General features: G+C 47.3%; 1 protein-coding gene across 11 annotated transcripts in view; it reads right to left on the reverse strand.

The window, feature by feature from the left end:
• Tead1 (TEA domain transcription factor 1) overlaps positions 1–27,518 on the reverse strand; it is a 229,963-nt gene that overhangs the window by 24,598 nt on the left and 177,847 nt on the right. For 10 of the 11 annotated variants that reach the window (XM_087908556.1, XM_087908555.1, XM_087908550.1 and 7 more), the window contains 5 exons: positions 25,262–25,396; positions 23,949–23,995; positions 23,110–23,171; positions 21,419–21,543; positions 6,243–6,416 (listed from right to left, as the gene is read on the reverse strand). In XM_087908556.1, coding sequence (XP_087764682.1) covers positions 6,243–6,416; positions 21,419–21,543; positions 23,110–23,171; positions 23,949–23,995; positions 25,262–25,396 — 543 coding nt within the window. Of the gene's footprint in view, positions 1–6,242; positions 6,417–21,418; positions 21,544–23,109; positions 23,172–23,948; positions 23,996–25,261; positions 25,397–26,182; positions 26,206–27,518 lie in introns of those variants that run through there. The other variant, XM_085692921.2, reaches the window with a different exon arrangement.

Below are 27,518 nucleotides of genomic sequence, written 5' to 3' on the forward strand. Positions count from 1 at the left end.
ACAAGGAAGGGGCTGCCTGCAGGGAAGTGGGTCCCTGAGTGCTTCCATTCAGTGGAGCCATTGTGCCTCTGCCCAACGAAACTGAAACAGAGGCAGCTCTCTGGCCACAGCTGTTTTAAATAAGAATAACAGGAATAAACTGGGCCAGCCCAGCCCTTCTAGTTACTTTCCGCTAATTATGGCATATATTTACATCCACAAAATAGGCGATTTTAAAAAACACCACCAGGGCCCCTTTATTGTGCAGATTACACACCCCTATTTGAATTTCATAAACATTTAGTACTTCAAAGACTCTTAAAAGCTTGCTCTAATTACAATATGCCTGGTTTGAAAAGGCTGTGTGTTTGCATTGCAAATTTCCCACCAATACCAGCATTCATTTACAAAAATGCAATTAATATCACCCACAGGCCAGGTAAGAACCACGGTAGACCACAGACTACTGTAGGTAGACTCAGGGTCTGGGCCTCCCAACCAAGTCAGGCAACAAGTCCTGGGTGCCTGGCGGAGTCTGACCCTGTTCAAAGGTGTTCTTTCCCAAGAAATGAGACAGTTTTCTGGACTGGAGTTTTCATATATGAAATGTCTTTTTAAAATAAACAACAACCAGGACTGGAGAGATGGCTCAGAGGTTAAGAGCATTGCCTTCTCTTCCAAAGGTCCTGAGTTCAATACCCAGCAACCACATGGTGGCTCACAACCATCTGTAATGGGGTCTGGTGCCCTCTTCTGGCCTGCAGGCATACACATAGACAGAATATTGTATACATAATAAAAAATAAAATAAATATTTAAAAAAATATAAAAATAAACAACAACCACCAGGCAACCAATCACACACAGTGAAATAACCATTATATGTAAAGAAGCTATGAGACACCCAGTAATATCTGCATGGCAAATAAACATCACATACGGGACTTTGGTCTGCGAATGTCCCGACGATCTCAGACACTTGCACTGAAATTTAAGTGGGAAGCTTGCACAGGTTAGTTACAAATCCAGTAATTCTACTAATGCTAACCTTTACTAAAAAGAACAAAAAATAAGGCTTATCCTCAAATTCCGACTTATGTAAGGAAACATTATAAACCTCTGGGGTGGGGTCGGGCAAGGGGTGGAGCTGTGGGGTGATGATACCTGTTGAGTGGAAACACTAGCCATGCACGGTGCTCACAGACTTGGCTGACAGGTAACTGGGCCAAGGCTGCCTCATATTTTAAACTCTATTCCTAAATCTGCTTGGACCACTTGTAACTAAGTTGCATTACTTTCAAAAGATTTTAATTTTTATTATTTTTTCAATTATGTATTTGTGTGCCTGTGTGTCCTGGGGGAGCCAGGGGTGTTGAAGCCACAGGAGCTGGAGCTACAGGTAGGTGCGGAAAAGCAGTGTACGCTTCTGAAATGTGAAGGGGGCAGAGTTGACACTGGATCTCTGTAACACACAACCAATCAGAGGGTTCCTCTGTGGCTGGGAGTGCATGCAGCTCAGGGGTAGACAGTCTGCTTAGTTAACAGGATGCCCTGCAACTACAAACAACTTCAAAAATCAAAACAAGTGTGAGAAGGGCAGTGTGCCCTGTTCGGTGCCAGCTCTCCTCAGACAGCAACAATGTTTAAATAGCCACACATGGGAATGGCTGCACCCTGTCCCGGGTTTTGCTAACACTAAGTCTGGGTCCAAAGACCCAGGAGAGAAAGCTGTTGAGGACTGGCCAGCCAACTGGCAGAGGGATTCTCCCAGTGTGGCCAAGGCAACTCCCAAAGGAAGAGATTCTGAGTGGATTCTAGAGGGTGCCCCCATGTGAGATAACTTGCTCACCCTTTCCCTGGCTCATAAAATCCTCTCACATCTGTATGGCTAGCAAATTAACCTTGTTACTTTTCTTTTCTCAAGATTATCTATGTATCTAATACAGTGTTCTGTCTGCATGTGTCCTTGCAGACACCGGATCTTATCATAGATGGTTGTGAGCCACCATTGGTTGCTGGGAATTAAACTTAGGACATCTGGAAGAGCAGCAAGTGCTGTTAACCTCTGAGCCACCTCTCCAGCATCTAACCTTGCTTCTTAATTCCTTTAAAAAGTGATTATTCAGGCACGGTGGTGCACACCTTGAGTCCCAACACTTGGGAGACAGAAGAAGGTAGATCTTTATGAGTTTAAGGCCAGCCTGATCTACGTGGTGAGTTCTAGGACAGCCAAGACTACAAGGCAAAAGTCTGTCTCAAAAGCTGAAGCTCAAAAAAGGTAAACATGTAAATTAAATGAGCACAAACATACTGCTATTCATAGTGCATGTAATTCCAAGAACATTACAGAGAAAAGTATTAAGAATACAGGTAATATATATCTTAGTTCCTAGAATATAACCATTTATAATGATTTGGAAGGAAAACAGAATATTAAATGTATATTGAAAATTTTTATTCCTGGCAATAAGATACATATCTGTACAAATACAAATTTTTAAAAGATTTATTGTATTTTCGATTGGCCTTTATTCCCAGCTATTGGGAGGCAGGTCAGGGGGATTTCTGTGAGTTCAGGGGCAGCCTGGTCTATATAATGAATTCAAGGCCAGCTAGCCAGGTAAGGCCTCCCTCTCAAAAATATAAAAAGATTTTATTTATATGTGTATATGCACATGTACGCAGATTTAGTGTGTGTGTGTGTGTGTGTGTGTGTGTGTGTGTGTGTGTGTGTACATAATGTGCCCAGGTGCCCGCACAGCCTAGAAGGGATATCAGATCCCTAGAGCTGCAGTTACAGCTGTGGATGCTGTGGTCTGGACCCTGGTTCTCTGTACGAGCAGCAGGCTCTCTCCAGCCCCCAGCCACAATGCTGTATTACTTAATTGAGTTTTTAAAAAAAGGCTTCATTAAACGCTATTCTGGACAGTCTGGGGTTATAAGGTGAAAACACAGCTTCTTTCCATGAGTATTTGACGCTAGAATTCTTGATACTCATGCACTATTAGGACTGAAAGTAGAAAGCTGAGATTCCCCTCAAAGACACCAGCTCCATTATTCCAACATTCCTTATTTGGTTAAACCCTTAAATTAATTTCCTTCATAAAGACTTGGCTTAAGTCTGCCCAGCCCAGTTCACTTGGGCAATGTGAGCTTAAGCTTCCATCACTGCAGCATCCACACTGGTGGTCTGGGCTCTGTCATTTGCTTTGGTCGTGGGTCTGTGAAATGGCAGCACAGGCATTTTTTTCCATAGGAAACACCTCAGGCTGTCTTGCCTTACTGAACCCAGGTCAGACACTCTGAAAATGGAATTTCAACAGCAATCAAATGAGCAAATTAAGAGTCTTCCTGGTTTGAGAAAAAGGCAAAAGGGAGCACGGCTGGGCACGGGGGTCTCTGTTGTAATTTACCGAATTCACACTACGAGGAGAATCCGCTAAATGAATTGCTAATATAAAAGCTGTTTCAAAGGGAGCGTTAAACCTTCTGAAGCATCGTCGACGGCACGCACCTGCTGATACCCAAGGATGGAGATGCTAAGAGCGCAACCCATCCTCACCAAATCATTACAGAAGCCAGTGAGACTCCCAACTGCAGCCTGACTGAAGCTGCCGTCTCTCCTCTGTTCTAACAGCTCCCCGTGAATGTCCTCGGAAAGCTTAAGGACTCCCAACAGTGGTGCAGAATGAGTCACGTTTTCTATCATATTCATGGAAGTGCTCAATTTTAATCCTATAAATCTGAATAGAACAGATAAGTATCTGGGCTCCGAGAGTACCAGTCTAAGTCTGCACACCACCAGCCACACATGTGCAGGCTACTCCGTATCAGGAAGACAGTACCAGGAGAGGCAGAACCCAAGGGAAGGCAGCTAGCTCATCCACCAGGTAAAAGAAGCAATGTTGGAAGCAAAGCCAAAAAACAAAACAAAACACGCAACTTCTATGTAAATTTACGTTCAAACAAAATGTTAATTGTGAGAAATCTTATCATCATTAAAACCCACTGCTGCTGTTTAATTTGAAAGTAGTAAAAGTGCTTTCTTCTAATCATCTTATACTTTCTCATTAACTTGGATAAACAACCCACCTCCTACCTTTGACAACAGGACTGTCAAACTTGACTCAAGGGCCATTCTTAGGCTTACAACACAGCTTTTGTTTCATAGTTGTTAACTATTTTCTGTACTATAGACAGTTCCTATCTTACCTTATAGTAGCCTCACAACATACATTTATGCTCAAACACACCTTTTAAACTTTAAACAGCCATGCAGATAATTTGTGGGGCAGGAGTGTGATTTTTTTGTTTGCTTTTCAAAACACGTTTTTTTCTGTGAAACCCTGGCTGATATGGATCTCTCTGGAGACTAGACTGATCTCAAATTCAGAGATCCACTAGCCTCTGCCTCACCACCAGGCCTCGTTAAGCCCGCCCATACTTTTTATAGTAGTTAAGATGGGGCCCCAGGGTGCTGGTGCATATCTTTAAGTTGTGCACTTTGGGGCACAGACAGTCTGATCTCTTTGAGGCCAGCCTGGGTTACAAACTGAGAATCTGCCTTCCCCCAGAAAGGGTGGGACATTTGTAATATTCAGGTGATTACACCGATTTTTCTTCAACAAGAAATCAAAATTAAGCCGGGGAGTGGCGGCACACAGGTCTCTACAACAGCCGCCAGCTTAGAAAAGTGGCTGTGTGGCCTTCTCAGGCTGCCCTGAATGTTAACGCTGGCCGCATCCATCCAAGTCTGAATGCTGACGGCACAGTCAGTATAACCTGGTCACCAAGGAAGGACGGAAAAGTTGAATAAATAAAATATGCAAATTCCCCCAAGGAATTTAAAACATACATTGCTCTCTCATCCACCTGCTTGTTTCCACATTGGGTAGGCTGTCTTCCCTAGGACACACGCTTGGTGCCGTAAATCTGGAGAGTCTTAGGATGACAAACGCTGGGGCCCACCGGTTAAGCTGTCTGGGCACGGGGAGGTGTATTGAAATTGACAGCTCTGGTCCCCAGCCTGAAGCAGTTTGTCCTTTGTCATCCCCAGCCCGGCCTTCTTAGCTGGATATGAGACAAATTCCACTTACAGCATGAAATCCATGTAAAGCACTTAGCCCACTCCTAGCACACAGCAGGCATTCAATAACTGGAAGCCACTCTGTGAATGCGGTCCCCCGGGGGCAGTCTGGAGTCCAGAGGGGAGCTGAATACACGTCCCAATAATTATGACCCAGCATGGGAACTGATTAACCACAAAATGAAACGGGAGTCAGGGGTGGGATCAATGCTCTGCTTCAGTGCTGAGAGAGGAAGTAGCTGGCTTGGGGACAGAAGAGGAAAGACATGGTCTCTAGATGAGCATGAAGGGGGTGTGGGCACACAAATCCAAGGGACCTGCAAAACCCAGGAGGAAAGCCCTTTGGAAACTGGTCATTGAAGGCCTTGAATGACACACTGAAGGACACAAACACTGAAGCTTCTTCTTTATAGACTGGGGACTAACCAACTCTCATTGGTAGTGTCTTGTCTCCCGTGCTCCCCACTCAGCCCCTACAGCTCTATCAGCAGGCCGCTGGCGCACACTTGGCCACTGGGGGAAGGGACACAGAGTATCTTTCAGAGGTGAAGGCCCATCATAAGACCAAGCACCAAGGGCAATTCAAGTGGCCGTGTCCTGTGAAAGCAGGAAAGAAATGCTTGCTTGCTTTTTTGGTGTATACAGACCAAAGGTCCCTCAGGAGCCCAAGCTCACTAGGAAGACTACTCTGGCTGGCCAGTAAAGTCCAGTGACCCTCCTATCTCTGCCTCCTCAGCATTGGGATGACAGGCGCATGCTACCACACCTGGCTCTTAGCCATGGGTGAGGGAGATCGCACGCAGATCCCTGTGTTGGTGTGGCTAACTCTTTATTGACTGAGCCATCGCCCTAGCCCAGGAATGAAGCAGGTTTATCTTCTCTGACACTTAGAAAATCTTGAGGCACACAACTCTATCCTCAGCCTGACTCCAGCTTCCAGGCTCCAGTGAAAGTCAAGGGTCACTCGGCTTAATGGGGTGAAATGCAGCACAAAGTGAGCGGTGTCTCAAGTTTTGCACTGTGACTCCTGCCACCTCTGAGCCGCCCCATGAATAAGCCGCCTACCCAGACAGTGTGTCACCACAGCTGGCTGCATTGCACCTCGCTCGCTCGCTCACTCGCTCGCTCGCTCGCTCACTCACTCACAGGAACCAGTGAAATCACTTTGTCTACTCACCCAGAATTTTACGAGGAAGAAGGCGTTCTGAGGGCCTTTTCCAAACAGTTCCTTCAGGCCACCTTTCTTTTCAGGAAATTTGTCGTATATCTGACGAATGTCCACAGATTCAAGCAACGGGTCACTGTAAGAATGGTTGGCATGCCCGATGTGCACGAAGAGGTGTTTGTTGTACTGCAAGAAACCAATGGGGACACTCCCATTACAAATGTTTTCAGAGAACAGGGCTCACCTGCCTGAACTGGAGAATGGGTGGGAATCTTGAAATGCTACCTCTGGAAAGATACATTAGAACACAGAGGAAAACAACCATTGTCGCCGCCGGGCGAGGCCACGTAGCTTCCAAAAAGCCTCAGGAAGACTTCCCGGGTACACTAAGACATCACAGCAACGTCAACCACCAAACCAAGTTTCACCTGGCTCACCTGACAGTGACATCACACCTGCTGCAGATCCTTATCCGCAGCACAAACCTTGGATGATTACAGCTGCTATCAGGACCACCCACAATGCACTTTCAGTCCCAGCTTTCCAAAGAGGTACTCCCTTCCTTCTGGCAGAAACCAGAGTGCTGAGCCTCTGGGGCTAGCCACCATAGGAAGTCATGTAAAACTTGTGCACGTGGGCAGGTCAACACAGCTGAGTAAAGACTCTCCAAGGCCAAACAGGGACAGTAAGAAAAAAAGCACAGGTCAACTGGGAACAAAGAAATGAAAAGTTTGAATTCTATTCAGTCATTTAGAGTCAAAGGACACTCTCTCTTCCCTTGCTTTGTTATAAGACCTTATTTGGCTTGTTTGTTGTTTTGGAGATAGGGTCTCATGCAGACCAGGCTGAACACACATAGAGTCACCTGCCTCTGCCTCCTAAGGAATGGGATAAAATGTACTGTCACCATACCTGGCTTAAGACTTTGTACATGGAACACAAAGGTGTGTGTCCTGACCCCCAACAATTATTAAGACATCACTAATGCCTGTTCCCCACTCTTACTAAATTGCAACCTCTGAAAATTGAGGCCAGGCATGGGTCACTTTTAAAGTTCCTCAATGAGGTCCAATATGTAGCTGAGTATGACGTTACTATCTAGATCTGCATTCCACACTAAGTCACAGGGCCAAGGAACATCCAGGAGAGCTGGGGCTCCAGAGAAACTCAAGGAATTAAAGGGACACTACATCTCCAGTTCTTTGCATAGCAGACCATCCCCCTCACCAACTATTACCCTGAGTTAGACTGTTATACTTAATATTCAAATTGATGAATGCTTGGCAAAAACTCATAAAGTTTTGCCCAATTGGTAAAAAATGTGGAGTCCAGATTCAGCCAGTTCAAGGACAGAGCCCTAGTCAGTGTATGTTATCTCTGACAATGACTCTGCCTCCTTCAGTGTCCAAAATGGCAGCAATGATGGAGGTGAATCTCACAGGGTTGTCAGGAGGTTTAAATGACACCATACTTTGAATAGCCAATGAAAAGCAAGCACTCAAAAGCTAGCTGCTGCCATTTTACATGACACTCCTGAGAAGCACAGCGAATACCTGCATATTAAAAGTACTACCACAAAGACGTGGCTTGGGGTCATGTATAATTCAGTTTCATCAACTGGGCTGAGCGGCTATAAACTCTTAAAAAAATATACCCCAAGGAAGTGCTGGCTGCTACCCCGATTGCTATCCAACTGAGGAACTCTGGCCATGACATTGAGAAGCACAAGGATGGACGTCTCATCTGATGCCAGCATCCCATGCATGCAGAATATGACTGGGCAGATATCTTCTTCAGGATGGTCAAACCCTCACTCAGGCAACTTCTGGGCGCTAACTTTACCAAGGCTTCCAAGACTAGTGGATTCCAAGTGAGATGAAAACAGGACCCTACAAAACTTTTCCATACGCTCAACACAGGGACCAGATGCTGGCAGCTTCGAGCTCAAACTGAGAGCCTCTCTTCTGTGGAAGAAGAGAGTGAGCCTATGCTCCAAGCCCTGTAAAGACCAAGGCAAAGAAAGCCACTGTGCTGTGGCTTGGGGAGGGGACATCTGTGCAAAGGCTGTCACACATTTTAATCTTCATACATATGGGTGTGTCCCTGAGTGTATGTATATACGCCGCATACGTGCCTGATGTCCACAAAGGCCCATGGAGCTGACGCTGCTACAGACAGCTGTAAGCTACTGTGTGGATGCTGGGAACCAAACTCATCCTCTGCAGAAGTAGCAGGGGCTCTTGCCCACTGAGCCATCTCTCCAGTCCCAAAGCCATCTTCTCAACAACAAGACAATAAAAGCCACAGAAAGATGTGAGGTACTGTGAAGGTTAAGGAACTATGAATCTCTAGCCTGAGGTCTGAGAGGCCCCACGTCTGCAGGCTCTGCTGCTTCCTGTAGGCGGTGAGTCATGGCAAAGAATGGAGCACAGCAGGGCCTGGGGACACAGTGCATGGAAGGCAGGTGTCCTGCCTGAGCTTCCCAGCTCTGACCACCCACTGCTGGTCCTCAGGCTAGGGCAGAGTGGCAACAAAGCTAATAGGCTCTGAAGCTCAAAGTTTCCTTGCGCTTGACATTGAAAGGTCAGCACACAAGTGTTGGAGTTCAGACCACTCCTTGTCAAGAAGTCAGGAACAGAGGGGCAAACTCGATCATACTCACAGGGACCAGAGAAGGAATGGCCACACTGTGGAACTCTATCCTTTGAGCCCCAGAGCTGTTCCCATCTCCGTGAGGGCAGCTGTGATTGCCCCCTGGGAGAAGGGAGTAGGGAAGGCCACCAGACCCTCACTAGAGATCTAGTCACTCATTCGTTTTCTTCCCCAGCTCTACATAGTAACTTTGCCTCAGCTGTGCGTTGCCTTGGGGAGATAGGACCCCTGTGAGTAGACAGAGCATGGACAGTTAGATGAAAGGGAACCTCACCTATGCAGCTTGGGGCAGTTGCCATTGATACTGAGGTAAGTTCTTTTTAATAATGGTGTGACTCTTTTTTTTTTTAAATATTTACTTGGGGCAGTTAATATTGATACTGAGATAAGTTCTTTTTTTAATGGTGTGGCTCTTTTTTAAAAAAAAAAATACTTATTTATTATGTATACAATATTCTGTGTGTCTGCCTGCAGGCCAGAAGAGGGCACCAGAGCCCATTACAGATGGTTGTGAGCCACCATGTGGTTGCTGGGAATTGAACTCAGGACCTTTGGAAGAGCAGGCAATGAATGCTCTTAACCGCTGAGCCATCTCTCCAGCCCATGGTGTGGCTCTCTTTTAGGAGGGGGTCAGCCACATCACTGTACACAAGCCCCCACTCCTGATCATAAGGGAACCCAGTGGATTCACTGGTTCCCAAGGGGGACTTGAATGGAATCCTTACTTTGAATTGATGCCTAATCTGGGGTGAGGGGACATTTGTTTTCATCTCCCCAAGACACGGTCACACAAGTTGAAAACCATGGTACCGACTGAGCACAAAGAAGGAACCCTCTGAACTTCCGATGCACACTGGCAGTGCAAGGCTGTGCAACAGAAGAGCCCCAGAGGTAACTACTATAGGCAGAAGGTGCTTGGCATAAAGACTGCCAGACACAGAGCAGTCAATAAACTAGACCACTAATGGTCTGGATTATGGATAATCGCTTCATCCTGGGGTGGGAAAAAAAAAATATCCATCACTCACGAGCTAGGAGCAAGCAGAAGAAGGTTTGTGGCAGGTTTCATGGTCCTCAGAGCCAGCTGCTCAGGGAACTGAACCTCCAGCCTGTGTGGAAGGGAAGACCAGGTCCGGTGTCCCCAGGCTGTCGTGAGTCATGCTTTTCATAAGGATAACTCAGGTCATCCCTGCTGTAGCGGACTTTTTCTCTTTACAGAGGAGGAACAAGGAGCTCAGAGTCACACACTGTTGTCTGAAGTTACACATTCGGGAATAGGCCTGGAGTCAAGAATAAAGCTTGACCATGTGAGGGCCAGGCTTTGGGTCACACAGAGATCACCACTATGTTCCTGAGGAACCACCTATGCCCTCCCAAATGTGCATTCAACTGTTCCTGAAACTGATTTGAGAAGAAAAGCTGGACAGCAGTTCCCAAACTAGAATTAAATTAGAATTCTAGATCAAGTCGCAAGTGCAGTAGACCGAGTCTACAAAGGGTTCTATTTTGAGGATATGACCTCTGTGCCTGAAGGGCTGAAAGGGACAGAGAAGCTGGCACTGTCTTTCCAAGGCCAGGGACGTGAAACCCAAGCCTGGCCAGTGGTGTCTGTGGGCTTTGGTGCCGCCAAGGAGTGACTCTGCTTCTAAGAATACAAAGGCTGGAGAAGGTGCCCTGGAGACCACAGCAGGAAACAAATAGACCTCGCTTTCCCTGCAACTCAACCTGGACAGTTCAGGAGCCCTGGCTACAAACCCAAAGGGCAAAAGGAACAAAGCAACCTGATGTGCTCGGCCCGAGTATAAACAAAATCGAAACTCCAAAGACCACTGGGTGAGGCTATAACTCCTCCCTAAGGGAATGGACGGACACATGTACAAACCAAACCGGTGTAGGAAAACACTTTCAAAAGGAAGTAGCTGTCAAGAAACGATCTGTGACAAAGCCCAGAACTATAATTCTTCAAAACTCAACCTGTTCAGTTGAAAACAATAATTTGTAAACATCAAAAACCAGGTCCAGGGAGATGGCTCTGTGGGTGAAGGCACTCTTGGTTAAATCACTGGAAGGAGAGGAGGAGGAGGGAGGGGGAAAAGTGTAAAGGATGAGGAGAGGACTCCACAAAGCTGTCCTCTGACCACTAAATGCACGCTATGGCACATGCCACACAGAAACCATAAACATAAAAAATTAAAGCAAACAAACATTTGAAGAAGCAAAGTTTCCTAGGCACTTAATAGCTATAAACAGTCCCGCATATACCAAGGGCAACAACAGACACGGTACCCAGTTGACACGCCTATCGCCTACTGTTGTCTACCAGGCACTGAGCAAGGAACACTAAACCCATAAGCAAACACTACAAGCTGTTTTTCTTCAAAGACTCTATGCAGACTGGGGAGGCAGCTTAAGAGATTCTGGTTCTGTGCCCAGAACCATGTTACCCACCTAAGCAAGCACCCTTACACAGACTGATAATCACGAGGACATCGAAGCCAGTCACTCTGCCTCTCCTGCACATCACACTTAAACTGTTCTTGTCATACAATGACTATGTGGACTGAAGAGATGGCTCAGCATTTGTTCTTAGAAGGTTCAGCTCCCAGCACCTACATGGTCTTCATCCAAAACTCCAGTTCCTGGGATCTGGCCTCTGAGGGCTCTTCTGACTTCCACATGTACCATGCACACATGCAAAAATACACATAAAATAAAAGTAAAGACACCAGTTACCCATTTATATGAAAGCAGAGTCCATTTTCAGAACACTGACCTTCCCTGAAGTTTTTTAGTAGCTACAGGATTCATTTCTCAGAATAAATGAGCAAGGGTCCTTCTCAGAGGAACCCGGTCAGTAACTGGGTCAAGCAGGACACGGGCTGTGGGCTCCTAGAGAGGTGGTAGTAAGGAAAATGGGCCTGAGAGATTTCTCTATCAGAACACCTAGAGAAAGTTCTAAAATTATACTAGAAATGGGTACCTGTATGCATGTGGAACCCCCAGAAGAGATTTGCCTGTGTAGATAAAGAAAAACTGGACAGATGACAAACAAAGGCAATCGCATACTCTTGGGACACATCTCTAAGAAAGGTGATAGAGCTAACAGGTCACATTGCTGTATGAAAAATAAAACTGATTTGTAATGTAATTGAAATGAGAATTAAACCAGAAATTCTGGTAAAGTACACTGAGGGGTTAAAAGGAGAACAGAAGCAGGCAATTTATATTTAACATATGCTAATAGAGAGAGCTAAATTCTATTTCCCCATAGTAAGAAGTCAGTAGGTATTTTCTAAAAATTATGAACGAGGGCCCCTCAAAAGTGGGAAAAGCCGAGTTCCATCACCAGTGGCAAAAGAAAACCGACTCCCAAGTTGCATGCCATGGCATGTACATTCATGTGTGCACACACACATGCGTGCACACACACATACACAGAGTGATAATGGATTACATGTAAAGAACACAAAGAAGCGGTTACAAGGGCTATGCAGCGCTATTGCTAACAAGAGGGACCAGGAGGTGAGGAGACACAGGTGGCATATGGCTCTTTTCCTTATGGACCATGTGGTTCAATTTGCCTTAGCTTAAATAAACAGCCCAAGAATGACTACCATGGAACATTTGGGTGGGGGTGGGGGGACGAGGGAAAAAAAAACATAAAAGGAACCAAGAAGTATGGCTTTCAGGATGTTTATCTGAAATAGACTACAAGCTCCCTGGGCCTCAAAGAAGCTTGGGTCAGACTGTAAAGTTCCTCTGTGGCTCAAGACAGTTGCACAGAAATCAGGGTGACGGTGTGCATGTGGGACCCCAGAGAAGGCAAATCCACTCGAGACTTGAAGAACCTCTCAGCTTTCTACCGCTGTGATCTTAGTCTGCCCTTCACCAGAGTCACTAAGAACCTGAAAGGGTGAATAATAATCCTTGGAATTTGCAGAACAAGGAGTGGGGGAAGGGCCAATGAAGGGCCTTCCTCCTGGAGCAAGGTTCTGTCTTCTGGGTCCCTAGCTCCATTTGCTCTTTGCTGATCCACAGAGGAGTGAGGAGACCTGGACCCTGGGTTGGGATTTGCTGCTGATTCCACACACTTCCAGAACCTTCTGGGCTGTGGCTTTCAGCCCCTCTATCCCAGGTGCCTCCATTCTGCCTACACAACTGCAGGAGGATTAAGGAAAGAATTATGGAGAGATGGCTCAGTGGTTAAGAGCATTGATTGCTCTTCCAGAGGTCCTGAGTTCAATTCCCAGCAACCACATGGTGGTTCACAACCACCTGTAATAAGATCTGGTGCCAACTTCTGTCTGCAGGGACACATGCAGGCAGAACATTGTATACATAACAAATGAAGTTGGGGCAGGGGTGCTAAAACAACTGTGCTTAAAAAAAAAGAATTATGAAAACTAATTATCAACTGAGCACAGAGAAACTGTCATTCTGTAACTGTGACATTTCTCGGCATAGGCTGGGGTGCTCTGAAGTCGTGCGATCCCTCAGACAACAACATGGAAAGACTGATTTAAAACAGAAAGGGACGGTGGGAGGGCAGGAAGTCCCAGGCTCATCAGGGTGAGTCCACTATCCCGAAGCTACCATCACCGGAGTGAGAGGAGGCTTGCAACCTGGTCTCTGAATTTCCCTCATGCTAGCAGATGCCAGCACCAGAGGCTCCCTTTGAGGAAGCACAAAATGGCAATGGAATAGCTGGGGATGCACCCAATCCACGACAAAGAGCAAAAGAAACTCTCCTCATGGCTACTACTGGGGTATCACTGTTTTCTTTCCTTCCCACCCCAACTTCTTTCCTTTCTCAGGTAGGACTGATACTGTACCTCATTTAGAGATTTCTAATGTGGCTGTTTCAGTTTTGGAAACACAGGGAGGGAGGGAGGGAGGGAGGGAGGGAGGGAGGGAGGGAGGGAGGGAGGGAGGGAGGGAGGGAGGGAGGGGAAAAGAAAAGCTCTACCTCTGTGACCCTAAAATAGGCCCGAGAGTTGCACTGCGCCATGCAACCTGAAGATGGCGATCTTCTCCTAAACTTCTCTCAAAAAATTCCAAGTATTTGAAGAACTTGGTAAAACCTTGAAAAATGACTGCTGTCAAATAATACCAAGAGAAAAATTATAATCCATTTAGGAATCTAAAGAAATCTAGACAAATCACTCATGTCGAAGGACACTAGTGTCCAAGCTGAATTCGAATGAGGACAAATCACCTGTGTTTGCTTCCTGACACACTCTAGCTTGGACTGTCTGTCCGGCACCCTCACATGACCTGGGCAGCCTTTAATGGCAGGCACAGGGGATGGGTGTGGAGTCAGGTCAAGAAAGTGACTTGCAGATTCAGCCAGGAGAGGCTGGGGGGGGGGGGGGGTTGCATGGGCCTCTCTGCAGCTTCCAGGGAGAAGGTGACCCTGAACCAGGAGTCTTCCTGAGCTTAAGCATGGCATATCCCTTTACTTCCTACCAGGATGCCTCCTTTCCCTTCCTAATTCCACCCAGTGCAGCAGAAAGGACACAATGGCTGAGCGCAAGGCGGCCACTGGGAAGGCAAGCGAGAGGGACGCTGAGCCGCCAAGGAAAGCAGACGGAGCCTGGCTGAGCCTCTGTGAAATGTCTATAAAACCTGCATTTCCAGATGCTTCCAATTGCCTCTTCCCCAAAGGCTAATGAAGAAAGAGGGTGAGTTCCCAGACCAGCTCAGAAAATATAAACCACCCAGCAGACACGCTGCAGCCATGGGAAGCCTTGTGCTGAGTGTGGAGCAACTTAGCAGCACCACTCAGAGAAAGCTGAGGGACTGACCACGCCTGGGCATCGTGCAGAGCCTTGAAAACCATCTCATCTCGGATCCTCCTGGGAGATCACAGAGCAAAACCTAGGAGAGGCCCACCTGAGTCCAGCCAACCATCAAAACAAGGTGCAGCACCCCTCCGAGCCCTGGAAGGTCAAATGTACTTTGAGACCATGTATTCTAAGGATGTTAAGGATAGATACAGAGGTAGGAATCTGCCTGTGGAGAGCTGTGTGACCTGAACACAAGAAGGACACACCTGGTTGGGTCATCTCACTTGTGAAGGTCAAGTGAAAGAGAGCTGCAGTCCAGTCTGCCTTATGAGACACAGGACTGGTTTAGCAGCCCCTACCTACCCTGGAAGCTTCACAGTTGACACACAGCACCCGGGGCAAAGGCGAAGGATGCTTAGAGCCGACTTTAAACTCCACCTCATCTCCAGCCCACGCCCATCCTCTCTCGCACACGCTAGTTTCTTCTGACTTGTTCCGATGACATTTCCCTGAACCCACTAACGTCAAAACTGTGGTCTGACAAAGGAATTTTACTGGATCTGGGCATTTGAGCCTTTGCAAGAAGCTATAAAGATAAGAAAATTAAATCATCTTCAGGCCCAGGTTGGCCCAACCACTTTACTGGAAGGAATCAGGTTATCTGAGGGGACATCAGTGGGACATCAATGAGAGCTGGATCGGAGAACTTGGGTTCCCTCAGGCAAGGAGGGTGTTGACTCATACCACAGGCCAGGGTCCCACGGTCCAGATGCTTCCAGCCACGGAAGAGATAAAGAGCAGAAGTCAGGCACTGTGGATCCCTAGCCCAGGCCACCCTTCAGCAATTTCCATCTAGCAGAACACAACTGTCTGGACTTTGCCCACATCCTCCATCCACACTGAGCTATGAACCAACTGTCTATCCCGATCCTCTTTCTCCCCCGCTTTGAGGTTAATGTCATCCTCTCTCTGAAAGTCAGTGTGGGGGGCAGGGCACTTGTTCAGCCAGCACTAGATATTAGTGATTTATTGCTTGGAATTTCCCTAAAATGCCTCAAGCCACTGGCTTTTGATTCAAAGTTCAAATAGTCAACCCTTCCATTTATCTGTGAACTGCTTCCAATGCGACATAAACTCTTGAGGCTGGATCCCAGTACCAATGTCAATACCTTGTTTAGCTTAAGGATGGCAAGAAACTGTAAGAGCTCCCTCCCTGGTCCCATGGATCCTCTACACTCCATCAGCGTGCTCGGCCATCCCAGGTACCCTCTGCCTCTTGTGGCTGCTCACTCCCCAAGGCTCTGCTCTCACTACCCACCATCTGGCCCTATTTCCCACTACAGTACTTCAAGACCAGATCAAGAGCCACTTTGGCAATGTCAGATTTGCCTAAAGACAGCATCAAAATGCAATTAACATAGTCAGCTACTCAGAGGCCTTACTAGGCTCATAACAAAACCTGGAAACTGAGGGTCACACACCAAGAAGCCAAGGAATCTCATCTTTGTATGAGACACAGATGTCATGAAAGTGAGGCAGAAGAGTCCAGGTGAGGATGTTCTTTACTTCTCTGTCACCACAGACGGCTGAGCCGTAAAAGACGATCCCAGAAAGGCTAATCCAGTTCCACACTAGCCTTGGCCCTGGAGCTCACACTTTGGAGGCGCACAGGAAGGCAAGCTTAGGAGGTTCCTGCCAGTCAGGCATGCTCTGGTACCGGAGCTGGACCAGGCGTCATCTCCTCCCCCAGCGTCCCCTTCTCCAAGCAACCCTGTACATTCTCTTCTGCGCTCAGCTCCTGCTCACGCTGGCCATCAGAACACAGTGGTCATGAAGCATGGAACCTGGCACCTGGAAAGAGTGACAAGGAGGGGCTGTGCTGTAGGTGAGTAGAGGGGCAGGGCAAGGCACCACTGAAGGAAGCTTCCTGGTTCCAGGAGTGGGTTGGGGGTGGGGGTCGAGGAACCATCCAGGCTTTATCAGGCACACACATTTCCTACCAGGAGCTTTTGTGTATACAAGGAAGCCGCTGCTACATTCCCCTCTGTGCACTGGGCCTCAATTCCAGGACTGGTCCTAGATGGCCCACATCCACGGAGAAGCTTGACTTCACACTTGATGCCCAACACTGAAACCACGCAGGAAGCGCACTTTTCAAGCCCCCCCAACCACTTCTAAGACAGCCTTTGTTATTTAGGTTCTTCCTCCTTCCCTTCACCCTCTGCTGTTTTTCTCTTCGCTTCTAGTGGAGCCAAAGGTAACAGAGGGACTGCCTTGCTGGTTTCCTACCAACATAAACAACCACCAACTTGGGGAAGTGCTGTCATCTGCTGCACACAGGACATGGAGCCAGCAGGGGGCGTGCAGCCGTCTATCATCCTTCCATTAGTTCCTCGCAGCCCTGGGCCATGAACACAGGCTATTGCTCAACATAAATGAACCAGACAGCCTTTGGGTCACAATCTCAGGGCTTGGAGTCAGCTGACCTGGACATGAGTCCCATCTTGAGTATCAGTTGGCAGTCAAACATTAGGCACACTACTTCATAAGGATTAAATAAGCTAACATACAGTGCTGGCACACAGGAAAGGTGTAAGAGGTACTGGCCATAACTGCTACTGGAACTAACACTGTCCACATGACAGTCGCAAGGCTGAGACGTCCTTACTGATGACAACAGCGTCACGTGGCGAGCCAGTGGGGTTTCAAGAAAGGCTGGTACGGAGTGTACAGCCATGCATCAGGGAGAGGGGCGAGGTTCCAGACTCTTGGGATTTGCCGTTAGGCAGCTAAGAACTCATGACACAGAAGACCAGGGTTCAAAGCGGCCTAGGAGGTAGCAATCCCCTTCAGCCTCTTTCTTAGGAAAAGTAGAATGACTTTACTTTAGCACCGAGCTTCAGAGTAAGCGAACTCCCCAGCACCGTGTCTGGCTCTTTTTCATTCTCACTCCCTCTCAGTTCTCCTACTAAGACTATTCTCTAAGATGTACTTCATTCCAATTACATGTATGCATGTGTGTCTGTGTGTAGGGATGTACGCATGAGCACAGGTGCCTGCAGACCCTGGTGAGCTACCTGATGTGGATGTTGTGAACTGAACTCATCTTTTGCAAGACCAGAAAGCGGTCTTCGGCTCCAAGCCATCTCCCCAGCCCCTCCTGGGGATAGTTCACCACCTCATGATTTATATTAACCTACATTGTTGCAAAGACACAGAAGAAACACAGGGCAAGTAGAGACGGAGCAAAGAGCTAGACACTCCAACTGCAACATTTAATTTGGTTAAGGTCTTAGAATTATTGGCCACTTTGCTAATTTCCTTATCAAATTAATGTGACTAATGTTTTCATGTTAAATTTTAAGTATTTCCAAATGTCTTTAAACATACCAGCTGAGTATTTTAAATGACCATAACTTTTCTATCGCAGAAAAAAAAGTCAATGAAATTAATGTCTCAGAAGTCACAGAAAGTCTCAAGAGCCAAAGAAATCATGCACATGTTTTGAATTTTTCAGCCTAATCTTGATCCTGAAGCAGCACTCAGGCCCGTCAGGGAACAGCACGGGGCAGGGCGTTTGCTTAGTGTATGGTAGGTGAGGTCATTGCAAAGGCTGGTGCTTCAGACTCTGTTAGATGCCTTAAATTACTTGCTTAATTCCCTTTCACTTCAAGGACCCAATTACCACTTTTCTCTTCCTGCACAGAGACTACACTTGGGCCCTCCTGTTTCCACTAAAAGTGAAGATGCACAATTTCAGCCTGCTACACATGTAGCCCAAGCTGGCCTGCAATTGATTATCAATTCAAGGATGAGTGCAACCCCCTGATCCTTCTGTGTCTACCTCCCAAATGCTGGGATTATAGGCATGGGCCACCATGTTCAGGTTATGTGGTGCTCGTCATAACCCAGGCTCCATGCACGCTAGGCAAGCACTCTGCCAACTGAGCCAGCCTCCATACATTCATCTGTGTACATTTAACTGTGGAATGAGTGTTCTAAAAAATAATGTGAGGCAGACTAGATAACAACATTATTATATAATAGCGTTAAGATTTTATTTGGTGAATCTGATATAAATGTCATACCCCGAGTCAGAAACATCAACATCAGGATACATTAGAAAGTATTTTCATTGCCTAAAACCGTTAGGCTCTTACTGTTGAGATGCTGTGGACAGAACCCAGGGTCCAGCACATTCATACTAAATAACCCTCTCTCACTGAGCTACATATCTAGCCTTCAAACTACACAACTGTTTTTTGTTTTGTTGTTTTGAGACATGGTTCCTCTGTGTAACAGTCCTGGCTGGACTGGAACTCACTCTGTAGACCAGGCTGGCCTCAAATCCACTGAGATCCACCTGGCTCTGTCTCCCAAGTGCTGGGATTAAAGGCGTGTGCCATCACCACCCAGCTGAAACTAGACATTTTTAAACTACAGATCAAGTAACCTTGTGTTTAAAAAGATTTTAGTTTTCATTATGTGTCTGTATTGAATGCACATGCAAGGCCTTGGAGGCCAGGAAGGGCATCGGATCTCTGGAAGCTGGACTTGAAGGAGGGTGGGTTCTCTGCAGGAGCAGTGCATGAAGACCAAGCAGCTTTCAACTGTGAGGAAAGACAGTTACTCTACACTGGCGTTTAGAAGCTTCTGACATACTCTATTTAGTTGGCCCTTAGAGTACTTACTTTCTTTTTTATTTAGTTTGGGACCTCAGTCTATGGGATGGTGTCATCCACATTCCCCTAACAGTGCAGTATGAAACTATTTAAAACAAGAAATGCATGACACAAAGAAACCTTGTCTCAAAAACGACCCCTCCCCCTCAAACATTAAAGTACAGAGGAGGGTGTGTGTAGGCTATAAGGGATTGAGCATCTGCAGCTTTGGGGACATTTCACCCACACTGAGGGACCATGATCAAGAAATCTGATGTGTTTTTGATTACGCAATTTCAAACATGAGCAATAGGCTACAGAGGGAGAGACCTCGTCAGGACGGAGCAGGCAGTTCAGGGTTGTTGTCGATGGTGCAGTTTACAGCAGTGAGGAGAGGGCACCTCAGGAGAGGATGTAGTCTGGCCCTCCTGCTTCCTAACTGTATAACTTAAGTCACCTGGCCTCAGTTTCCTCCTCTGCAAAGCGAGGAAAACAAAACCTGTCTACAGGGGCACTATGGGGACAGAATCAATGGCAAAGTACTCGGGAACAAACACAAGAGGCAGAAAGGAGATGGTCAGGCCGGCCTCCAGGAAGAACAAGACTGAGGTCTTCCGCTGTCATCACAAAGCCCCCACCTGCGTGGATGAGTCCAGACAGCCTCTAGCCGCCGGAGAAGAGCAGACCATGCAGCTGCAGCCTTGCTCTAGCCAGATGCCTCTTCAGTTTCTGCTACCCACTTCACTTCACTGTCTCCTAACTCTGCAGCAGCCCTATTCCCTGCCAGTCCTCAGGAGGGCAGATATATCAGAGGGTCCTACATGAACTCCTGGAACTTTGATAACATCTGGTGCACTGCCTCTGCCTTGGGCATCTCTGCCCCCAGCCAAGCAGAAGCTCAGAGGGTCACCTCTGATGCTAATCAGCATAGTATTCATGTAGGACAAACTGTGTGTGCTCACCTGTCTGTCTGTCTGTCTGTCTGTCTATCTGTCTGTCTGTCTGTCATCTATCTGCCTGCCTGCCTCCCTCCCTCCCTCCCTCTGTGTTTCAGACACGGTCTTATGATGGAGCCCTGGCTGTGCTAGAACTTACTATGTAGACCAGGCTGATCTCAAATTCACTGAGATCTGTCTGCCACCATGCCCGGCTTATGACTTTTTCTATTGATAACGGATGACAGCAAGACCCACAGGGAACCCAGGAACCGCATTTTCAGCACGGTCCCCAAAGAGGTCACTGTCGGGAGATAGAGCATGAAAAGGAGTTGGTGAGGATCCCAAACACTAACTCCTGATTGCTTCGACTGCTGCCTGGGGCTCACCCACACACAGATGCAACCCTCACACTCTCAGCCAAGGAGTGGGCGTGAACAAAGGGTACAGGCTTATGGGGTTGGGGAAGAAGGGAGGCGCGCATATGCATGGGATGATGCGTACAAGATGGAGTGGGTGGGGAAGGAAAAGAAGCAAATGACAAACAGACTCCAGATGCCTGCGTTTCTGGTATTTACAACACGATAAGGCACGGCAGTCCACAGTAGCCATCAGAGCACCAACATTACTTCTGGAGATAATGTTTTTGTTGTTTTGTTTTTTTTTTTTTTTTTCGGGGGGGAAAATCGCACAAACTTAGAAATGCTAGATAATATGATGGTAGACTGTTTAGGCTTTAGTGTTTTAGAAAGAACCTTTAGCCCAGAGAAATTAACTACATGACTGAAGAAGTTACTAATCCATTGTCGTCTTTTATCTAAATGTGTTCAACTACTTTATACCATAGCAGTCACACAAGAATGCTCAGTAATGTTACCTGTTGTTAAATTTTATGAGACATAAGCCTGGTGAGGGCCTGCCCTCCAGCCTAGGTACTACCTGGAGCTTGTAGTCCAAGCAGCAGTGAAGCTCGAGCTATCTGCCAACAGTATCCTTCCTTCTCCCTGGGTGAGGAACGGCTGTCTGGCTGCCTTTACACAGGTCATTACACAGATGTAAGGGAAAGGGGGTCCATAAAGGATAGACCACAGGGTGAAGAAACGAGCAGACATAGAAGCACTTCCCACTAGCCACAAACCTCTGGGCACACTCACCGAGTCCGGGTCTCTCTGCTGTTCAAGGAAAGCTGAAAATTCCACCAGGCGAAGCTTGGTTGTGCCGATGGAACGGCCCTGCCAGGCAGGAACCGAGGGAGCTGGGGCTGACGCAGGCTCAAACCCTGAAATAACAATGGTCACCTTTACACAAGTCCACATGTGCCTCATCCTAGACCTCAGAGGGGCATAATTCTGAACACAGAGGGCCTAGAAGGAAAGGACGACTACCCCCACTAGGGGCACCCAGGCAGTGGGACAGCTGAGCAGACTGAGTGAGGCTCATCATGAAGACAGTTTCAGCGAAGGTTAAGGAACCGTGGCAGGAGGACAACACCGGGATGGTTGATAATGCTTAATGTCCATTGTCAGGCTTGACTGAATTTAGAGTCACTTTGGTAAAATATCCATGAGGTTTAACTTAAGGAAAGCGTCGCCCAGAAGGTGCATTAACACCATCTCATGGCCAGAGTCCTGAACAACGTAAAAAAGAGACAGAGTCGAGCACTCGCACTCCTCTCTCTGCTTCCTGACTGTGGATGGAAAGTGACAGCTGCCTCACACTCCTCTCACCCTGACTTCACCGCCACGATGGACTACACTACACCCCCAAACTGTGAACGCAAACCAAACTTTCCTCTCTGCAGCTGCTTGTACTGAAATTTTGTCAGAGCAACCAATATAGGCAGGTAGTCCTGGGCAAAGAAGGCAGGCTGGAGAGCAAGGGAAGGGTGGCAGAAGCATCTAGGGAAATGCTCGCCAAGGCATCCTGTGAAGTCAGGACCCATAGAGCACTGTTTCTATTGGCTCACCTTCCATCTCTAGACTGTGACCATTCCCTCAGGATGCTCCACAGAAGCAGAGGGCAACAAGGGATTGCAATTTTATTTGGGACACTAAATAAGTAAATCAAGGATTATACAATACCACAAGAATTTCAGCTGAGTGACACTATGTATGTTTGGGTAAGAGAGTTCATGGTAAGGCGAGCCAGATGATCCAGCCAGGCCCACAGTTTCTGTTCTGAGCTTCCATGGAAGCCCTCCACTGCAGGAGGAAACCAACCAGGAACTGAAATCCACTATCGAAGAAAGCTGAAGTTATCTGTGCCTGACTCAGATTGCAGGACTTGGCAGCTGCTGAAGACGGCAACCACAACAACTTCCCCTTCTAAGTGGAACCCAGCATCTTAGGTGAAAGTGGCCAGGCTTCCTGTTTCCTGACAACCCCACAGGAAGAGCGCTTGGGAGAAATGGCTGGTTTAGATTTTATTCTTATTCAGTAACTTCTATCATTTTAAATGCTTTTCCTGCATATACGTATGTGTATCATACGTGTGCCTGGTGCCCAAAGGTCAGAAAAGGGGATTTTATCCCCTGGAACTGGATTAACAAACGGTTATAAGATGTGTGGGTGCTGGAAAATGGACCCGGGTCCTCTGCAATGGCAATCAGTGCTCTTAAGCACTGAGCCATGTCTCCAGACCCCAGGAGAAGGAGCTCTTCAGTGAAGGGACCCAGCGTCTAACGGGAGATGCCTGGGACTTTTCTCAGCTTCAAGATAGGGCTTACCCTTAGGAGGGAAAAGAAGAGGGGCGGCTGGCGGCTAAGAACAGCATCACTGCACTCTTGGGACAAAAGAGGCCAGGCTGCCCCCTCGCTCCCCATTGAAGAAGAAACTAGAAGACTCACCTGGAATGGGGGCTGTGACTGCTGGCTGGATGGGGTAGGCCTGCTGCACAAAGGGCTTGACGCTGGGGACAAAGAGTTAGAAAGAGTCAAAATCGTGGGTGCAGTGGCTTTGGCGTTCAGTAGGACTCCCCCATGACCCACCACACTGCCTGCCTCCCTGCCTGCACTGGGTTGCCCATTTCATGCTGAACTATATCTACAAAAAGGAAGTTTCTCCCTCCAAAGGAAAGGCGGTCAGCAGGCTGCGGAGGCTGACCACTCACAACGACTTGGTGGGATAAGCGGGACAGGGTTCAGCTCGACTTCCCCATGGTGGAGCAGGTCAGGCAAGGTTTAGGATGCCTTGAGTCAGGAGCTCCCTTCTTTAGACCACACAGCTCAGTATATGCAAAGAAATTTTCCTTTCTGCTTTATCCCCAAACTGCCCTTGACTCTTGTGGGCTGAACTCGCTCCCTAAATTCAAGAGGTCTCTGGGATTTTCTATCAGGCACTCCCACCGCAGGGACTGCCACAATGGAAAGCCAATGTCTCTGCTGACCTCTAGGAGGTGAGGAAGTCCCTGGTGCTACAGCCAAAGCCATGAAGAATAAGGGACCTAATTCAAGTTTCTGGCTGTGTCACTGCTAATATTGAAGGTGGGACAAATGAATTTACATCTGTGCTAACTCTGAAAGGCGGGTCCTCTGCCAAGTCCTAGAACATGGGGACATAAGGACTGGCAGATCCAGGGACTTCCATTTGATGATCTCCTCCCCCATGCCCTAAGAAAGCCTGGTGCAGAAGAAATCCCCCAGGGTGGGCTATCTCCCCCGGCTCTCTGGGCCCTTCCCAGACTTACTCTTGTGAGGATCCTGGCTGTCCTGTCTGTATCATTCCAGGCCAGAACTGGAAGGTAAGAGGCAAAGGCTTCAGGGTTATAAGTTCTCATTAAAGAACAGTTTGTGATGTGTGCAAAATCTTAAGTCCCTCCTGAAGAACACCAGAGTGTTCCCACCCGCCAGCTGTGTTATCATCTTTCTGGAGTCAGTGGTGTTTTCAAGACCATAGCTTACCCCTAACCTGGTAATGGGGTGGGTGGGGGGGTCCTTTGCCACTGTGTCCTGACAGCTCTCCTAAGGCCAAGAGGCAATATGGAAGCACTTCAGTTTATTCTGCACAGACTGGCACTCCTCTACTCCAAGCGCTTCCTGTACACCCCACAGTATGTAGTTCTCCAGGTCCAATGGAGCAACACACGGACTTTGAAATAATGAAGCCAGAGCTTGGAGAAGCAACTAGGGCCCTCATTTTTGCAGTGAGCATACCTAAAGCCTTTGGGGCCTGCTAGTCCCCATTGAGAGAGAAGGGCAGAATCCTGCCAGTATTACTTATATGATCAACTAAGACACCTCTACTGGAGTCTCATTACTGAGTAACCCCAGCTTTGGCATCTACAGAATGGCCATGACACTGAGACTTCTGAAGAAGGCCCTGGGGTGAAACAAGATGCAACAGACAGCTTCTCGGCCTTCAGGAACTGCACTGTGGTTGCTATAAAGTGACCCTAAGGATACAGGGATGGAGACCAAGAAGCAGGAAAGAGTGAAAGAGGCAGGCCACTACTAAATGGAACACCAAAACCAAAACATTTATCTCTTCCTATTTTATTCTTCTTATTTCCATTTTTCTTCTCTTTTCTTTCTAGCCTCATCTCTCTCACCTTCCTTGTCTAACATATCTAGGAATCCATCCATCATCTATCAATCATCCATCTATCTATCCATCCACTTAACATCTACATACCACCCATCCACCCATCTACCTATCATCCATCTATCAACTGTCTTTTAATCTATTCAACTATCTGTCTGTCTGTCTATCCATTTGTACATCTACCATCTGTTATTTTATTTTGTGATATTGTGGATTGTCCTAAGGGCTTAATATATGAGCAAGTGCTCTACCACTGAGCCACATCCTCACTGAGTCCCTTTTAGTTCTAGTTTTAGATATGACCTCATCAAGTTGACCAGGCTGGCCTTGAATTTACTACGTAGACCAAACAGGCTTTCAAATTTATGATACTCCTAAATCAGACTCATGATTTAGTATTTAGTAGCTATACTATCATACCCAATAGACCACCATTCCTGGATTCGGTTCCTAACTTACCCCCGGTGCCCCCGGGAAGGTGGGGCGTGGAATCCCAGGCAGCCCCAGCTTGTTGTGGATAGCAGTAGCAGAAACGATCTGGGCTGATGACATGGCAGCCATGTGCTGCAAGGCCTTGTCCTTAGCAGTCTGATCCTTGAAGATGACAGTGACACACGGACTTAATACAGAACATGTGACTACCATGTGGGTTACACAGTACAGCCACGAGCACAAAGACTACAATACAGAGCCACACGGGGGCCGGGAAAGCACACATGCACAGAGAGAAATCAACACAGCCAGGAGGCTGACTCTGACTTATGGAACTGGGACTACTAGCAAGCAATACCTAGTGGCAAGGTTGGGTTTTAAACCCTTAATCTATTTTCCAATAGACAGGAAGACAAACAATGTATCCATTGTTTCGATTTCCAGAAGAATTCTCAACGACTTATCACACTAGGGGTGAGGGTGACCCTGCTTTCAAGTGAGAGGTAAGAAGCACGGTGATCAGCAGAGGTAGGGCCATCTACTGAAAGTAAGGAGCGCTACTTGGGTGCCTGCTGTCACTGGGCCAAGCGCCATCTACAGAATGTAAGGAGCGCTACCTGGGTGCCTGCTGTCACTGGGTCATGGTGCCAGGCCCTGCTGGTATCATTCGAGGCCCAGGAACCCTAGAAGGCATCTATGGAGGGGAGGCTCAGAAGCAGCAGACGGGCGGGGGGCAGCCAAGCAGCATGCTGTCGGGGCACATGCTATGGGGCTAAGGCTACAGTGGTTCCTTTACCAAAGCTCAGAGTGTAGGTGATGCTACAGTCGTTCCTCTCCTAAATGGAGTCTTTTCTACAAAGCCAAGACTGGTAACACAAAGCTAGCCAAAATAAAAAGTCTGCCAAGCACAGCTAAAATACAGATACTCAGTTTAGAGGATATACTTACCATGCTTGTTACCTGGATACAATAATAAACAGTTTGTTAAAAGAATCACGTACAAAGGCAGGGTTACTTTTCTTCTTTAGTTAAAAAAATAATATGTATAAACACAACATCTGGGTGCTATAAAAATGTAAAGTGGGCATTTTCTATACTTTAGGGAAGTACCACAAAGATGGCTGTCCAACAGCTACCATTGGCAGAACAGCCCCCACCCCCCAATTCTCTGACTATGTGTTATGTGGTATCCCCATTATAAACAGAACAATGGTCAGGCCTTGCATGTGGCAAGCCCCATGGGTGCATGCAAGGCTTGAGGGGTGTGCGGGTCTGTACTCAGAGCCCAGAGGCCACTGAATCAGGAACAGAATAGTGGTACCAACAGCCTTCTACAAAGCTTCCTCTCGGAGGGTACAGTGAGGGACAGTGACTGAGACAACACCACGTGTCAGTCTCCTGGCAGCTTCCAAGTGTACAGTTAACCAAAGGTGAGGGGTAAACAGGACAAGCCGCCAAAGGGAAGATTAAGAGGAGCTTGAGAAAGAATCAGACTCGAAAACAATTCTGGAAGCTTCTAAAAAGGATGCATTTGATTCTCCAAACTGTGGACAGCACTTTGCGCCAGCACACCTGGACATCTTGAGAAGTTTTCTAACAGCTCATTATCAAGAGACGGGTTCGCAAAGGATAAAACTATCCTATGTTTGAAACTAAGTGGAAGAATAAGAAAGGAGAACAGGAGGAGCTAAGGATGCCATTTTTACATTTTTGTACTTTATACTCAAGAGCTAGTGAGCCCTGAGCCAGCTCTCCAGGCTGCATTGGCACACTGAGGACACCTGCCATGCCACGGCACTTTCTGTATCGAGGGCACAGTGAAGGCTGGGACACTTGCTTGACTGCTGGTCCCTGCTAGAATGGTCTAGTGTGACTAGGAAAGATGCTTAGGAGCTCTTCATTGGCTAGCCAGTCAAACCTCTAATCCGAAGCCTGTCTAACCTGAAGTTGATGCAAATAGAATTTAGGGCTATATATAAGTGTGTGTGTGTGTGTGTGTGTGTGTGTGTGTGTGTGTAAATACAATTTTATGATAGACTGGGAGCATTTATGTGTCCTAAAGCACAGCTGAGCCCAACAAGCACAGATGTCAATGCCAGTCAATCTACTTTGAAAGCCCCATGGCTTCACCTGGCTCCACCCCTCCCCTCAGAAAGGATCTATGGGCAGTAAGAATGGCTCTACTCACAGTAAAGAACACCAAGACATACTTGCTAGATTTTTTTTGGGCCCATCCCTGGTGAGGTTATAAAAAACTCTCTGGGCAATTTGCTGAGGTAATGGC

This window comes from Myodes glareolus, chromosome 7 (genome assembly GCF_982192425.1).
Source record: "Myodes glareolus chromosome 7, mMyoGla1.1, whole genome shotgun sequence".
Lineage (NCBI taxonomy): Eukaryota > Metazoa > Chordata > Mammalia > Rodentia > Cricetidae > Myodes > Myodes glareolus.